The sequence below is a fragment of the Ursus maritimus genome, unplaced genomic scaffold, assembly GCF_017311325.1.
Source record: "Ursus maritimus isolate PB19 unplaced genomic scaffold, ASM1731132v1 scaffold_26, whole genome shotgun sequence".
NCBI lineage: Eukaryota > Metazoa > Chordata > Mammalia > Carnivora > Ursidae > Ursus > Ursus maritimus.
This window is the reverse complement of record NW_024425119.1, coordinates 11,895,696-11,912,342: the sequence shown is the minus strand read 5'-3', so window position 1 is coordinate 11,912,342 and position 16,647 is coordinate 11,895,696. Positions and strand designations below refer to the sequence as shown.

General features: G+C 38.3%; 1 protein-coding gene across 2 annotated transcripts in view; it reads left to right on the top strand.

Annotated features, from left to right (window-relative positions):
* Positions 1 to 16,647, top strand: part of LRP6 (LDL receptor related protein 6) — a 197,896-nt gene that overhangs the window by 149,980 nt on the left and 31,269 nt on the right. For both annotated transcript variants that reach the window (XM_040642168.1, XM_040642167.1), the window contains exons 18-22: positions 7,341 to 7,577; positions 8,411 to 8,521; positions 12,919 to 13,149; positions 14,409 to 14,545; positions 15,187 to 15,284. In XM_040642168.1, the coding sequence (XP_040498102.1) occupies positions 7,341 to 7,577; positions 8,411 to 8,521; positions 12,919 to 13,149; positions 14,409 to 14,545; positions 15,187 to 15,284 (814 nt within the window). The remainder of the gene's footprint in view (positions 1 to 7,340; positions 7,578 to 8,410; positions 8,522 to 12,918; positions 13,150 to 14,408; positions 14,546 to 15,186; positions 15,285 to 16,647) is intronic.

The following is a 16,647-nucleotide window of genomic DNA, read 5'->3' as shown; positions in this document are numbered from 1 at the left end:
TTTGGAGACTTAGCCCTTTATCTGATAAGACATTAGCAAGTATCTTCTCCCATTCTGTTGGTTGTCTTTTAGTTTTATCATCTGTTTCCTTTATCTGGTGAAGTCCCAAAGTTCATTTTTGCCTTTGTTCCCCTTGCCTTTGGAGACCTGTCTAGCATGAAGTTGCTGCGGCCAAGGTCAGAAAGGTTGCCTGTCTTCTCCTCTAGGATGTGGATGGATTCCTGTCTCACATTTAGGTCTTTCATCCATTTTGAGTCTATTTTTGTGTATGGTGTAAAGAAATGGTCCGGTTTTGTTCTGCATGTGGCTGTTCAATTTTCCCAACACCATTTGTTGAAGAGACTCTCTTTTTTCCATTGGATATTCTTTCCTGCTTTGTTAAAGATTAGTTGACCATAGAGTTGAGAGTCCATTTCTGGGTTCTCTATTCTGTTCCATTGATCTATGTGTCTGTGTTTGTGCCAGTACCATATTGTCTTGATGATTACAGCTTTGTAATAGAGCTTGAAGTCCGGGACTGTGATGCCACCAGCTTTGGTTTTCTTTTTCAACATTCCTTTGGCTATTCAGGGTCTTTTCTGGTTCCATCCAAATTTTAGGATTATTTGTTGTAGCTCTGTGAAAAATGTTGATGGCATTTTGATAGGGATTGCAATTGAATGTGTTGATGGCTCTGGGCAGTATGACATTTTGACAATATTTTTCTTCCAATCCATGAGGATGGTACGTTTTTCCATTTCTTTGTGTCTTCCTCAATTTCTTTCATGAGTGTTCTGTAGTTTTCTGAGTACAGATTCTTTGCCTCTTTGGTTAGGCTTATTCCTAGGTATCTTATGTTTTGGGGTGCAATTGTAAATGGGATTGACACCTTTATTTCTCTTTCTTCTCTCATTGTTAATGTATAGAAATGCAGCTGATTTCTGTGCATTGATTTTGTATCCTGCAAACTGCTGAATTCCTGTATGAGTTTTAGCAGTTTAGGGGTGGCATCTTTTGGGTTTTGCACAATAGAGTATCACGTCATCTGGGAATAGTGAGAGCTTGACTTCTTCTTTGCCAATTTGATTGCCTTTTATTTCTTTTTGTGGTCTTATTGCTGAGGCTAGGACTTCCAGTACTGTGTTGAACAACAGTGGTGATAGTGGACATCCCTGCCTTGTTCCCAACCTTAGGGGAACAGCTCTCAGTTTTTCCCCATTGAGAATGATATTTGCTGTGGCTTTTTTTATAGGGCTTTTATGATATTGAGGTGTATGTTCCCTCTGTCCCTACACTGTGAAGAGTTTTAATCAAGAAAGGATGCTGCACTTTGCCAGATGCTTTTTCTGCATCTATAGAGAGGATCATATGGTTTTTGTCCTTTCTCTTATTAATGTAGAGTATAACATTGATTGATTTGTGGATGTTGAACCACCCTTGCAGCCCAGGAATAAATCCCACTTGGTCATGGTGAATAATCCTTTTAATGTTGGACCCTTTTGCCTAGTATCTTGGTGAGAATTTTTGCATCCATATTCATCAAGGATATTGGTCTATAACTCTCCTTTTTGGTGGGGTCTTTGGTTTTGGGATCAAGGCAATGCTGGCCTTATAGAATGAGTTTGGAAGTTTTCCTTCCATTTTTATTATTTGGAATAGCTTCAGAAAAATAGGTGTTAATTCTTCTTTAAATGTTTGATAGAATTCCCCTGGGAAGCCATCTGGCCTTAGACTCTTGTTTTTTGAGAGATTTTTGATTACTGCTTCAATTTCTTTGCTGGTTATGGGTCTGTTCAGGTTTTCTATTTCTTCCTATTTCAGTTTTGGTAGTTTATACATCTCTAGGAATGCATCCATTTCTTCCACATTGCCAGTTTGTTGGCATATAATTGCTCATAATATGTTCTTATAATTGTTTGTATTTCTTTGCTGTTAGTTGTGATCTCTCCTCTTTCATTCATGATTTTCTTTGTTTGGGTCCTTTCTCTTTTCTTTGTGATAAGTCTGGCCAGGGGTTTATCAATTTTATTAAGCCTTTCAGAGAACCAGGTCCTAGTTTCATTGATCTGTTCTACTGTTCTTTTGTTTTCTACTTCATCGATTTCTGCTCTAAGCTTTGTTATTTCCCTTCTCCTGCTGGGTTTAGGCTTTATTTTCTGTTCTTTCTTCAGCTCCTTTAGGTGTGAGGTTGGGTTATGTATTTGAGACCTTTCTTGAGAAAGGCTTGTAGTGCTATATACTTCCCTCTTAGGACCACCTTTGCTGCATTCCAAAGGTTTTGAACAGTTGTGTTTTTTCATTTTGTTTCCATGAATTTTTAAAATTCTTCTTGAATTCCCTGTTTGACCCATTCATTCTTTAGTAGGATGTCTTTAGCCTCCCTGTACTTGAGTTCTTTCCAAATTTCCTATTGTGATTGAGTTCCAGATTCAAAGCATTGTGGTCCAAAAGTATGCAGGGAATGATCCCAGTCTTTTGGTACCATTTGAGACCTCATTTGTGACCCAGTATGTGATCTGTTCTGGAGAATGTTCCATGTACACTGAAGAAGAGTGTGTATTCTGTTGCATTAGGTTGGAATGTTCTGAATATATCTATGAAGTCCATTTGGTCCAGTGTGTCATTCAAAGCCCTTGTTTCCTTGTTGATCTTCTGCAGATGATCTTTCCATTGCAGTGCTGTTGGGGGGGGGGGTGTTAAAGTCCCCTACTATTATTGTGTTATTATCAATGTGTTTCTTTAATTTTATTAATTGGTTTGTATAATTGGCTGCTCCCATGTTAGGGGCATAAATATTTACAATTGTTAGATCTTCTTGTAGGATAAACACTTTAATTATGATATAGTATCCTTCCTCATCTCTTATTGTTGTCTTTGGTTTAAAATCTGATTTGCCTGATATAAGGATTGCCACCTAGCTTTCTTTTGATGTCCATTAGCATGATAAATGGTTTTCAACCCCCTCACTTTAAATGTGGAGGTGTCTTTGGGCTTAAAATGAGTCTCTTGCAGACAGCATATCAGTGGTCTTGCTTTTTTTCCTGTCTGATACCCTGTGTCTTTTGATTGAAGCATTTAGCCCATTTACATTCAGAATAACTATTGAAAAATATGAATTTAGTGCCATTGTATTGCCTGTAAAGTCACTCTTTCTGTATATTGTCTCTGTTCCTTTGTGGTCTATCTTTCTTTTGGGCTCTCTCTTCACTTACAGGATCCCTTTTAATATTTTTTGTGGGGCTGGTTTAGTGATTACAAATTCTTTTAGATTCTGTTTGTCCTGGAAGCTGTTTATCTATTTTGAATAACCTCCTAGCTGGATAAAGTATTCTTAGTTGCATATTTTTCCTCATTTAGTGTCCTGAATATATCATGCCAGTCCTTTCTGGCCTTCCAGGTCTCTGTGGATAGGTCTGCTGCCAGTCTAATGTTTCTACCCTCATAGGTTATGGACCTCTTGTCTAGAGGTGCTTTCAGGATTTTCTCTTTGTCTGAGATTTGCAAGTTTCACTATTACATGTTGGGGTGTTGACCTGTTTTTATTCATTTTGAGGGGATTCTCTGTACCTCCTGGACTTGAATGCCTATTTCCTTCCTCAGATTAGGGAAGTTCTCCACTATAATTTGCTCCAATACAACTTCTGCCCCTCTCTCTTTCCTTTTCTTCCGGGATCCCAGTTATAATACTGTTTCGCTTTATGGTATCATTTATCTCTTGAATTCTCCCCTCTTGATCCAGTGGTTGTTTTTCTCTCTTTTTTTTTTTCAGCTTTATTCTCCATCATTTTGTCTTCTGTTTCGCTAATTCTCTCTTTTTCCTCATTTCTCCTAGCAGTTAGAGCCTCCATTTTTATTGCATCTCATTAGTAGCCTTTTTAAAATTTTGACTTGATTATAGTTCTTTTATTTCTCCAGAAAGGGATTCTCTAGTGTCTTCTATGCTTTTTTCAAGCCCAGCTAAGCATCTTTATAATCATTATTCTGAACTCTAGTTCTGACATCTTCCTTATGTCCATACTGATTAGGTCCCTGGCAGGGACCTTTTTTCTTCTCTTTTTTGAGGTGAGTTTTTCTGTCTTGTCATTCTGTCCAGAGAAGAAGAGCTGAACAAGAGAACAAAATACTAAAATGATAGCGACAACCCCCAGAGAAATACACAGTAAACAAATCAGAAGAGACCTGAAATGGAAAAGAGAAAAAAATTAAAATTTAAAAAATAGAATATAATCAGACAGATAAAACAGAGCAATATACTGGATCCTGCGTAGATTTTGGTCTGTTAGTAAACTAAATCCCAAAATTGTAAGGAAAGAAAAACATATATATGTACAAAAATAAAATCAAATACAGTTAAAGGATAGAATGTAACTGTAAAAATGAAAGTTAAAAGACAAAAAAAAAAAAGAAAAGAAAAAAACAAGAAAGATTATAAACAGAAAGTTGAACAGAACAGAGCAATACACTATATCCTGAGTGTATTTTGGTCAGTTTGTTAGAAGGAATTACATCTCAAAATTGTAAAGAAAGAAAAACTTATATATATTATATATATATATATACAAAAATAAAATTAAATACATTGAAAGGATAGAATGTAATTATAAAGATAAAAAGTTTAAAAAGACTGGGCGCCTGGGTGGCACAGCGGTTAAGCGTCTGCCTTCGGCTCAGGACGTGATCCCGGCGTGATGGGATCGAGCCCCACATCAGGCTCCTCCGCTATGAGCCTGCTTCTTCCTCTCCCACTCCCCCTGCTTGTGTTCCCTGTCTCGCTGGCTGTCTCTATCTCTGTCGAATAAATAAATAAAATCTTTAAAAAAAAAAAAAAAAATTAAAAAAAAAAGTTTAAAAAGACTTTAACAGAAAAAAAAAAAAAGAATATGATCAGACAGGTGAAGAGAACAGGTCCATATACTAGATTCTGGATGTATTTTGGTGTGTTTGTTAGAAGAAACTGCATCCCAAAATTGTAAGAAGGAAAAACTTTGTATACACACACACACACACACACACACACACACACGTATACACGCACACACATACATACACACACACACAAATTAAATACAGTGAAAGGACAGAATTTAATTGTAAAAATGAAAATTAAAGATTTTTAAAAAGAGTTGATAAAATAAGAAATTGGTTGAAAAAGGTAAGAGACCAAAAAAAAAAAAAAATTAAAATTGAAAGACTAAGGAATCATGGAGGAAAAACCATGAATTCTATATACTATTTTCCCCTAGCACTGTAGTTTTGCATTTCTGTGTGATTGGTAAACTTGGTCTTCATCAGTTGTTTTTGCTGATCTTCTGGGGGAGGGGCCTGTTGCATTGATTCTCAGGTGTCTCTGCCCCAGGCGGAATTGTACCACCCTTGCCAGGGGACCAGGCTAAGTAAGCGACTCCGGATTGCTCTATGTGACTTTTGTTCCCTAAAGTCTTTCTGTTCCCTTTAGAGGATGACAGTGAAAATGGTGGCCTCCCAATCTCCAGCCCCAGAGCAGAAAGCTGGGGCCCCATTCCTCAGTGTGCCCTCAGGGAAAAACAGTCAATCACTTGGTCTCCCCAGTCTGTGACTGCACTCCATGCTCACCCAGCTTGTGACCGAGCATTTCTATCTCAGGCCCACAACACCGTTTCAAGGTTCCAAACCCTGCAGACTTACGTGGTGCACACCTGTGCCGCTCTCCCCGGGGGGAGAGAGTGGGGTCTTGCTGAGGTTCTGCCGCTCACTGGGCCCCTGTTTGGAGAGCAGTCACCCCACGGTGCCTGGGTTGGTAGTATATGGCAGCCCCACGCTGAGAGCCCACTCCAATGGCTGGGAACTCTGCCGCAGTCAGGGACCCCAGTCTTCCTGTGACCCCGGGGATCCTGAGACCACACTGTCCCACCTAGGATTCTGCCCCACCCTGCCACCTGAGCACCTTTCAGGCAGATGCATCCCTCACCAGAGCAGACTTCTAAAAGTTCTGATTTTGTGCCCTGCTGCTCTATCACTTTCGGGTGCCAGCTTATAGAGCCTCCCTCCCCCCTTGGTTTATCTTCCGATATTTGGCCTGGGATTCACTTCTCCGCACCTTCTACCTTGCAGGAAGTGGTCCCTTTTCTATTTGTAGTGTTGCAGTTATTCTTTTCTTAGCTCTTGGGTTGAGTTCACAGGTGTTCAGGATGATTTGATAGCTATCTACTGAACTGCTGGGACCAGACGAAACTGAGGTTTCCTACTCCTCCACCATCTTGGACTATCTCCTCACTAATTCATTTTTTTAAACTTCTTGCCAAATACCTAAGTGTAAATAACTGGTTTATTTGTAGTTCTTCTTTCAATTTAAAATAAAAATTGTGTGGGGCGCCTGGGTGGCTCAGTCGTTAAGTGTCTGTGTTCGGCTCAGGGTGTGATCCCGGGGTCCTGGGATCGAGCTTCGCATCGGACTCCTCCGCTGGGAGCCTGCTTCTTCCTCTCCCACTCCCCCTGCTTGTGTTTCCTCTCTCGCTGGCTGTCTCTCTCTCTGTCAAATAAATAAATAAAATCTTTTAAAAAATAAAAATAAAATAGTAAAATAAAAATGATGTTCCATTTTGGGTTGCGCTTACATCTCAAAGTGCTTTCCCATGAGAAACCATCATTCTCAGGTGTGCAACACGAGCTTTATGCGTACTTCCCATTTTATCAAACACTATTGAAGAGACCACATGTATTCCAAGAGTTGATTTTAATATAGTTAATATTTTTACTGATTCGTCAAGAATATTTTAAAATAAAACTGGCTTTTTTTTTTTTCTAAACTGTGAGTGTGTGGCTGTGTGGAATGCAGTTACTACTAATACAGTTTGATACCACTGCCTTGAGTTTGCTAAGGTGCCAAGACTTTTACCAGCCATACTTTTTGTTGAGTCAGGGCAAGTGTAGTGAGAAAGGCAAGTGGCATCTCAGTATTATTATAAAATAGTTTTGACTTTGTAGATCCCCTTCCCCAGGGGTTCCTGGACCACTCCTTGAGAACCTCAGCACTAGAAAACTATGAATTCTAGGCTAACTTTAAAATATTTGTAGGTTGATGATTATAGTGATGATTATTCCTCAGTTATGTGTGAGATTATAATGGATTGCAAATAATCCTACTTGAATTATAATATATGAGAAAACTTCTTTCTGTTTTAGAGTTTTGCAAGTTAGCAAATTTAAATGTAGTAGTGTAAGAATCGTATTTCTTCTCTGGTTAGATGGGATAGTTTACAGATTTTATCTATTAAAAAGTGTTTTACGTATGTTAATTGTTAAGTGACCTTCGCTCAAGTGTGTTTGTACATTTGTGTGACTGTTGTATTTTTGTCACTCCTCTCCCCCTTGTTCATTTGAAGAACCCCCAACATGTTCTCCTCAGCAGTTTACTTGTTTCACGGGAGAAATTGACTGTATCCCTGTGGCTTGGCGCTGCGACGGGTTTACTGAATGCGAAGACCACAGTGACGAACTCAATTGTCCTGTATGCTCAGAGTCCCAGTTCCAGTGTGCCAGTGGGCAGTGTATTGATGGTGCCCTCCGATGCAATGGAGATGCAAACTGCCAGGATAAATCAGATGAGAAGAACTGTGAAGGTATCCGAAATTCCTGGGGCCTGGTTGTGTAATTTTTTTTTCCATTAATGTTCAGTTGTTTGAAATTCAGAATATTGCTTTGGCTCAATGGTAGATTTGGGTTTTTTTCAAGTACATTTGATTCTGTTATGTTTAAACCTAGTAGCATGTTCCAATTGTTGTTTTAATCCACTTACCATGCATAAGGTTTATACACTTTAATAAGCTTTGCAGATTGAGAGATGAGGCCCAAAAGTTAGACCTTCAGTATGTAAAAATAGTCCTTGTTTCCACTGAACTCTGAATTAGTAGATTTATTTGTTACAATGTAAAATAATTTCATATCTTCCTCTTTGCACCACTAACCTTTAACATGGTAAAAAACAAATTCTCTAGAATTTTTTTAGTGTCTAGAAATGCATGTAGAGGGCACCTGGGTGGCTCAGGCGGTTAAGCTCTCTGCCTTTGGCTCAGGTCATGATCCCAGGGTCCTGGGATTGAGCCCTGTGTCGGGCTCCCTGCTCACCGGGGAGTCTGCTTCTCCCTCTGCCCCTCCCTACCAATCTCTCTCAGATAAATAAATAAATCTTTAAAAAAAAATGCATGTAGAATTCTTAACAGAATTATTAGTGAAAGATGAAATTTAATGTAAAGAACAAAATAGGAAATTTCCTGCTGGATTTCTTTTCCCGTTCTTTTCTCTCTACCAATAGAAATCCCCAGAGAATAATTTTTAAGTTATATTGTAAAGTCTAATTTGTTTTTCATTTATACCCAGAAGGTTTTTGACTCTTGCCAGAGTTTGACTTTACGTGCTAGTAAAAATAAGAAAACTATTTACATTTTTTCCCTAGTGCTTTGTTTAATTGATCAGTTCCGCTGTTCCAACGGTCAGTGCATTGGAAAACATAAGAAATGTGATCATAATGTGGACTGCAGTGACAAGTCAGATGAACTGGATTGTTGTAAGTAGGACTAAAACCTTATATATTACTCTCACGGGAGAATTTTTAAAATACTTTTTCCTTTCTTTGTGGGTGAATTTCACTTATAATTATCATCTCTTTATGAAGAAACAAGCATTAGGGGCACCTGGGTGGCTCCATCAGTTAAGTGTCCAACTCTCGATGTTGGCTCAGGTCATGATCTCAGGGTCATGAGATCAAGTCCTCCATGGGGCTTCCTCCTCAGCCCAGAGTCTGCGTGACAGTCTCTCTCCCTCTCCCTCCCTCCCTCCCTTGCTCTACCCCTCCCCCTACTTGCGTTCTCTTTCTCCCTAAAATAAATAAATAAAAATCTTGGGGGAAAAAAAAAAAACCAGAAAGAAAGAAGAAGAAGAGAAACAAGCATTAATGTTAAGCTAGTTATTTGTACCAGGATTTTTTATGTTTTGCTTTTACTAATTCCTTAAAAACAGCAGTTTTCTTTGCACAAAAATCTCCACAGAAACATTAAGGAAAGCATCAGAAAAGAATGAATACTATTTTTGCCACAACTAAAGTTAAGAAATTCTCAAACCATTTAGATATGTGGAAATCAGTCAGTGGTATAAACTTGAGATTCTGAACATTAGCCCATATTTATCATCTCTCATGTTTTTCTTGACACGTTTCCACCGGTTTCTCAGTGATTTTAAGAGCTTCCTTAAAATGCAGCCTGAGGATTCTTAGGCCAACATATACCCCTATGCCTAAAGACCCTACGGTACATAACTCATAGTTTCTTCAAGGTTCATATAACTTGACCAATGGCCTGACATAAAATATATCCCAAACTGATAAACTTAGTTCTGAATGGAATTCAGCATAAGTCAGGTCTACCCTGTCAAACTGATTAATAGAATTTAGGTAGAATTCACTTAAAAACTCTTTATACATAATGAAAACTTCAAGCTGGTATTTTTACAAAATTCAAATGAGATCCTTACTAAGACTTTTAGAACCTATTCATTTATTCAGCAGACTTTTACTGAATGCCTGCTATGTGTTGACGGTCCATGGTTCCTGAACCAAGTTTCTCAAAGTCCTCTCTGGTTGAGGTAGTAGTAAGAAAAAAGATTTCGAAGCCAAATAGAGATGGATTTGAATTCTAGCTCCACCTCTTACCAGCAAATTATTTGTTGTTAAACTTGAGTTTCTTTATCTTTAAATGAAGATAATATTTAGCCTAGTGGTTGTGACAAAATTAAAGAATTCAGTGTATATAAGATATATACCCTGGCTCATAGTAGACACTGTTGATAAAGGAGTGTGATAAGTGATATTAAATGTGCTATAATAGAGATCTGTATAAGTAGCATCAAAAAAGAGAGTGGTCAGATCTTCAGGAATGAAGATGGGGTTCATCAAGGAAGACATCTTAGAAAAATGGTACTTAAGATTGGGTTTTGATCAGTGAATAGTGTTAATTGTACAGATAAATGGAGAGATTGCATTCCAAGCAGAGAGAATATGCTATTCAAAAACAGAGTGAAACAGGCACCTTTGGGAAGCTGTATGTAACTGGGACTGCCAAAATACAGGCGATGTCCTGAAGAGGGGTATCCGCAAGAGAGTATATGTAAGGGTGAGATCATAGAAGACTTTGTTTTTCTTCGAAAGAGCCTAGACAGCATCCAGAATAACGGAGAGCCATAGAGAAGCTTAAGTAAAGGACTGGCATGGCTATGTAATTGTGAAAGCTGTAAAAATAGATGGATTGGAAGTATAAGATTATAGGCAGGGAAATGTTAGATTGATTGCTTTTATACTTTTTGATCACATCAAGAGGAATACAGAGATGTGAGTATACACATAAAGAAACAAAAGTTCATACCACAGTACTTACCATATTATGTAGACTGTATTCTGAAGTTTCTGTCTTAAAATGCTGATTGCAACCCACTAAATGGTTTTCACCATCTATTGACTTGCAGCCTCTAATTTAAAAGTACTTAGGGGGCTATTGTAGTTCAGACAGAAGGTGATTATCTAAATCAAGAGAGCAGTGGTGGTGGAAAGGAGGGGATAGATTGCAGGAATACAGTAAAAAGGGTTTCGTAAGCATTTAGATGTAGCTGATAAGTTTAGGTTGACTTGCAAGTACCTCACTGAGTGACTGGAGTCATTAACTAGAATGTATAGCAGAGACTGAAAACTGAAGGATCTTTCCTTATCTTGGGCTGCAGATGTAATATTTGGCCGATTAGGTTTTCTGTTACTTTTTTAAAACTTAATTTAAATGCCTTTGATTTGCCACAGGTGCCATCATTTACTTATGATCTGCTTTATCCCTGGAATCCACGAAACACGTTGGACACTGGTAAAGATGAGTGCAGGATAGATAGGTTGCATTCAGGCTGTCAGTGGGATAGCCCGTTGACACTGTTCAGGAAGTTGTTGTCAACTGTACAGATCTTTAGCCAAGGGAGAGATTTGGCCTCTTCAGTTTATTAAAGATAATTAAAGCTGAGGCAGTGAATGAAGTCTCTCAGAGAGAGTTAGGTAGAGGAAAATAGCGGGACATAGAATTCTAGCAAGCAGCTGCACTTAAGAGATGAAAGAGAAGGAAGCCAACAAAGGAAACAAAAAGAATAATCAGAGATAATAAAACTAAGAGAGTGGTATCTCGGAAGGATATTGATGAGACATTTTTGAGAAGAAAACAGGAGCCATCGGTATAGAATGTTTGGAGAGGGAGAGGTCGGTAAGATGAAGAGTTTAGTGACCTTTGCCAGACAGGTTTCTCTGTGGCCGTGAGGGTAGAATCCTGATTTCCGTGAGTTAAGATGTGACCCAGAGACTAAGAATTGGGGATAGTGAGTATAAACTATTCTTTCTTGAAGGTTGGCATTGGAAAGCAATGCCAAGGCACTGGAAAGGAATAAAAAAGATAGATGGCTGCTCACAAGGACTAGGGAAAATATGTTCCCCAGAGTCCACAGACGAATATGTAGGTGGAAACCCCTGTGTACCCTGTAACTTAGTGATAGCATTTTTTTCTCGTTTGTTTAATCTATCAAAGGGCAAGTTTAGCTGTGGGCGTGGGAGATTTAAGGTAATACGAAGCAGAAGGAAGGTTTTTAAAAGATCTGCAGTTTATGGGGCCCGAGTGGCTTAGTCGGTTAAGCATCTGAGTCTTGATTTCAGTTCGGGTCATGATCTCAGGGTCATGAGATTGAGCCTCTTGTAGGGTTCTGTGCTCAGCAGGGAGTCAGCTTTAGATTCTCTCCCTCTCCCTCCCTCTCTTCCCCTCTTCCCCACTCACACTCTCGCCTCTCGCACGCTCTCTCAATAAATAAATAAATAAATAAATAAATAAATAAATAAATAAATAAAAATTATATATATATAAAAGATCTGCAGTGTGAGATATAATCTGACTGTTCAGAATGGAAGGATTTTTCCTTCTAAATAGAAGAGTAATGCTCTAAACTTGACGAGCCCTTTTACTGTTTACCTGTAATATTGATGCCCCCTGCTTCTAAAGCCTCAGATAGCTCAGGAAGGTGAATGCCATGGGCAGGGTCTTCCTCTATTGCTCTCAGGCTCTGGGCTTTGTAAGTACTGAAGTATCAGAGACCTTACATTTCTTGCCCTCAGGCAATAGATTCACCCTGAAGGCACCAGCATATTGGGCCTGAGAGCTAATGCTCTCTTTAGCTTCTAATCTCACCAGGCCTGTATGTCACTTTTCAAACCTAAAATCAAGTTCAGAGCTGCTTTTGGCTTCTTCATTATGCCTGGTAAAACATTTGATGACTTTCCTAGGTCTATCCCTTTTGGCCCTAAAATTTTCTCTAAAACTCATAATAACCGTGTTATTTTATGATATACAAAATGAAGTAGGATAAATTTTATCTTTGTATTTATTTTTTTATTATTTTTTTAAAGATTTTGTTTTATTTATTTGACAGAGACAGCCAGTGAGAGAGGGAACACAAGCAGGGGGAGTGGGAGAGGAAGAAGCAGGCTCCTAGCCCAGGAGCCTGATGTGGGGCTCAATCCCAGAACGCTGGGATAACGCCCTGAGCCGAAGGCAGATGCTTAAAGACTGCGCCACCCAGGCGACCCCTATCTTTGTATTTAGAACTTAATGATGCTTAAATGTATGATTCACTTACATCTTTGTTTTTATCAATTTATAGATATACTTTTCAATGTATTTTATTTCTGTATTCACTTAAAGATAGTTCATTTTGATTGCTAATGATATTTACCTGTATACTCAATGGGGTATGGTGTATATGTATTTATAGAAACAAAAAAATGTTTGTGAGTGTCTTCACCAGCTCACATTCTACTCAGAAGTCCTCTTTTTAATAACTATTCTGAGTCTACAGTTGTTTCTCCCATTATATAACTGTACTGCATTCTCATTTCAGATCCAACTGAGGAACCAGCTCCACAGGCCACCAACACAGTTGGTTCCGTTATTGGAGTAATTGTCACCATTTTTGTGTCTGGAACCATATACTTTATCTGCCAGAGAATGTTGTGTCCACGTATGAAGGGGGATGGGGAAACCATGACTAATGACTATGTCGTTCATGGACCAGCTTCTGTGCCCCTTGGTTATGTGCCACATCCAAGTTCTTTGTCAGGATCTCTTCCAGGTGAGTGAAGACTGATCCATTGAGAATCAAGTCTGGGATCCTGGCAGGATGGCCAACTTTCCATTATGGAAATAGGATATTGCCTAGAGTCTATTTCAAACTAGACTACTTTGGTTTTAAAAAATTTGGGTTTAAAAAATTCTCAAGAACAAATGTTCTCTTTACTTTTAGCACTGTTTCTTTTTATAAAAGGTTATAAAGCAAATACATAATACACACGTTTATACATACTGACTACATTTATCACACGTACTACATCCACTGCATTTCTGGATGTTCTCTCCTGAAAGTGAATAGCTAGACATTTGGTGAAGAGTCATAAACCACAGGTCCTTTAGGTGCACTACCAGGCGACCTCAGTACTACTGAGCCCAGCAATTAAAGGTGGTAAAAAAATAAAATAAAGATTCCTTTTCAGCAAAGATTTGGAAATAGCTGGGTGATAGCCAGGAGGGCTATATTATCTTATAGGGTTTGTTTAGGCATAGCCAGGTAGCCAGAAATTCTGTGTACTTGGGTAGACCAAATTGCTCCAGGGAAGTATGGCTTTCTTTTCAGTGTCTTCTGGTGTCCATAGTGAAAAGAAGCCCTTTTTTAAATGAATATGGAGAAGGAAGTGTCAAGCAAAAGCTCTCAGAAAGTAGAACTTATTCTGGGTGTAAATCTAAGAAAACAGATACGATTTTGAAACTGTTGATGATAATGATTCCTTGTTGCTATACCTATTTTCAGATAGTGGAATATGGGAAGTCACGTGGAAAATAATAGAATTTCTTCTTTAGCATTGGTGGTTGTGATTCCAACAACATTTGTGTCCAGTAGATGAAGAAGTAATCTTCTGTACTTTGTATTAATGCCCTTAAAAGTGGATTTCGTTTCCTCTTGAGTAAATCTGTTGTTTAATCTATCCTGCTTCACAGCCTCCACTCCCCATAGTCTTTCTTCTGCAAATCCTCTAAGGTTGAAAACTTACTTTGAAGAGCTCTGCTTCTATCCTTGGACAGAAGGGATGGGAGCTATTTAGTTGGCCTTGTTCTAGGCCAGCTCTCAGTAGAAGTGTTTACTTCTAGAGAACATTCATTTCCCTTCTCCATACGTATTTTCAATTATTATTAGGAAAAGAGGGCATAAATTGTTTTAAAATCAAACTATTTGGCTATTGGTATTTGTAATCCTAGTATTGAGTAAAAATATTTTATGCGTGGAAATAATTTTTATAGATCTTATTCATCTTCAGTATTTATCCTCCTTCATTTTAGGAATGTCTCGAGGTAAATCAATGATCAGCTCCCTAAGTATCATGGGGGGAAGCAGTGGACCCCCTTACGACCGAGCTCATGTCACAGGAGCATCATCGAGTAGTTCTTCAAGCACCAAAGGCACTTACTTCCCTGCAGTAAGCAGTCTATTTTCTTTTGTTTCACTTTGATTGCTAAGATAAATAGGATCCTAGATTTTTAACTTAAATGGGGGTACTCAGTGATGGTAATGTAAAGTTTTTTAGTGTGGAATTTAGGCATATAGGGCTCATGGGTAGGATTTACAAGGACTCTTAAGTCTAAATCTTTAAGCTGACTGTGTGGTAACATATTTGAAAGCACTAGGCAGTAATTTCATAGTTTGGATAAAAGTAGAACTACTGAATACTATCTCCTGAGAGGCTTAGGATATACATTCTGTGACCTCTCCAAAAAAGGAAGCACATCTGGTATTTCTCCTAAGTCAGTAATGTTTCTCTAAACATTTGTAATTAAAAAACAATCAGAACTCAGCTGTGCTGAACTTAAACCAGTGAGTTACAGATTTCCTTCTTACCACATTGCACTGTTTAGCCGTGATGAAACTGTGTCTTAGGGAGAGGAGAGCCCCACTCCTAAAGCACTATTTGAGATCAGTTCTTTGGGAAAGAAAGATTGTGCTAATTGTGTAATGGAAAGGAATACAGACAGATGAAGGAAGAGCATATAAAAGAGTCTAATGTTCTTTATGTGTCATAGACTATTGTTATTTTAATAATTTAATTATTTTTCCATTTAGATTTTGAACCCTCCACCATCCCCAGCCACAGAGCGATCACATTACACTATGGAATTTGGTTATTCTTCGAATAGTCCTTCCACTCATAGGTCCTACAGGTAATACATATCTTCTCTAGTATAATCAAAGTATTTATTAGAAGAAAGAAATATTCTGGTTGTGGGTTTGATGTAGCCCTGCGTAAGTAGATGATGGTCACTGAGAGAGAATAGGCATCTTGTCTTGGTAATGCTAATGTTGCCCCTATCACACATCCTTTTCTTTCGGGCATTATACATTTTTGTAAAGAGACTCACAAATGCTGGCTTTTAGAGCCTCTAATTTTTTGGCAGTATTCTAAGGAGAAGTTACCCACCAAAATAACTGATCTCAAAATAGGTTACTGCTCAAGTTAGGTTTGATTGATAGTCTGTTGACTTAAGGCTATCCAATAACCCGTTCGTAGACTGTCAGTCAAACCTACCTTCAGAGAGTTGTGAGAGCTGTAAATAGCAGGGGGACTAAGAGCACAGAACTCGAGAGAAGTGGAGAGAAACTGAAGTTAGCCGTTGCTTCACATACTTTCTTACAATCTGGAATGAAAAATTTCTCATAAAATTCCTTGGACTAAATCATGACTCGGTAAAATAAATGAAATATATTTGTAAGACAGAAAGGGGGAAATTATGCCTTTCTGCTGATTTGTGTCTTAGAGCGTATGAGCAGGTGAAGTACTAGTGTATTATGTCCTTACTCTTTCCATCTTCTTTCAAAGGCCAGCAGCGAGTCAACAGCTTGGTAGTCTCTAAATGCTGAGTGCTGTGTTTATTGGCATCCCTCCAGTGCCTTTTATCTTCTAGTTAAGGTGTTTCCTAGACTTCTAGTCAAATTGTCCTGATACGACCTTACAGATAAATAGAAACCAGGTGAAACTGTTAACAGTATCTTATTCAGAACTCGCATTTCAATTTATAGGTAAGACTATTTGAGACAGGCTTGATTCTGGGTGATGTTTTTATGTTGTATTGTAAATGTTGCTTTCCTTGCCACTAGTTTGTTCTAAAAAGCCAAAATAGGAAGCAGAAACCTGTAAACTGAAAAAACAAAATGAAGGACCTAAAATTTTATTTTTAAAAAATGAATTTCTTTGGGGCACCTGGTTGGCTCAGTTGGTAGAGCATCCAGCTCCTGATCTCAGGGTCATAAGTTCAAGCCCTGCATTGGGCAGGGAGCCTACTTAAGAAATAAATAAATAAATGAAAAATTAATTTATTTAAATTGAATAAAACATTGTTCGATTAAAATGAACATAATTGCATCAAAAACATTTCTTATTTGACCATTTCCCAAGTCTCAGATTAAGCCCAGTTTCTTTCTTCTGAGTCACACTTTTCATCATTTGTTGAGATTTTTGTCCAGCCTGGAACATAAAAGAATAAAAGAATTTTGCTAATTTTATTTCCTTTTCTCTTAACTGGGTTT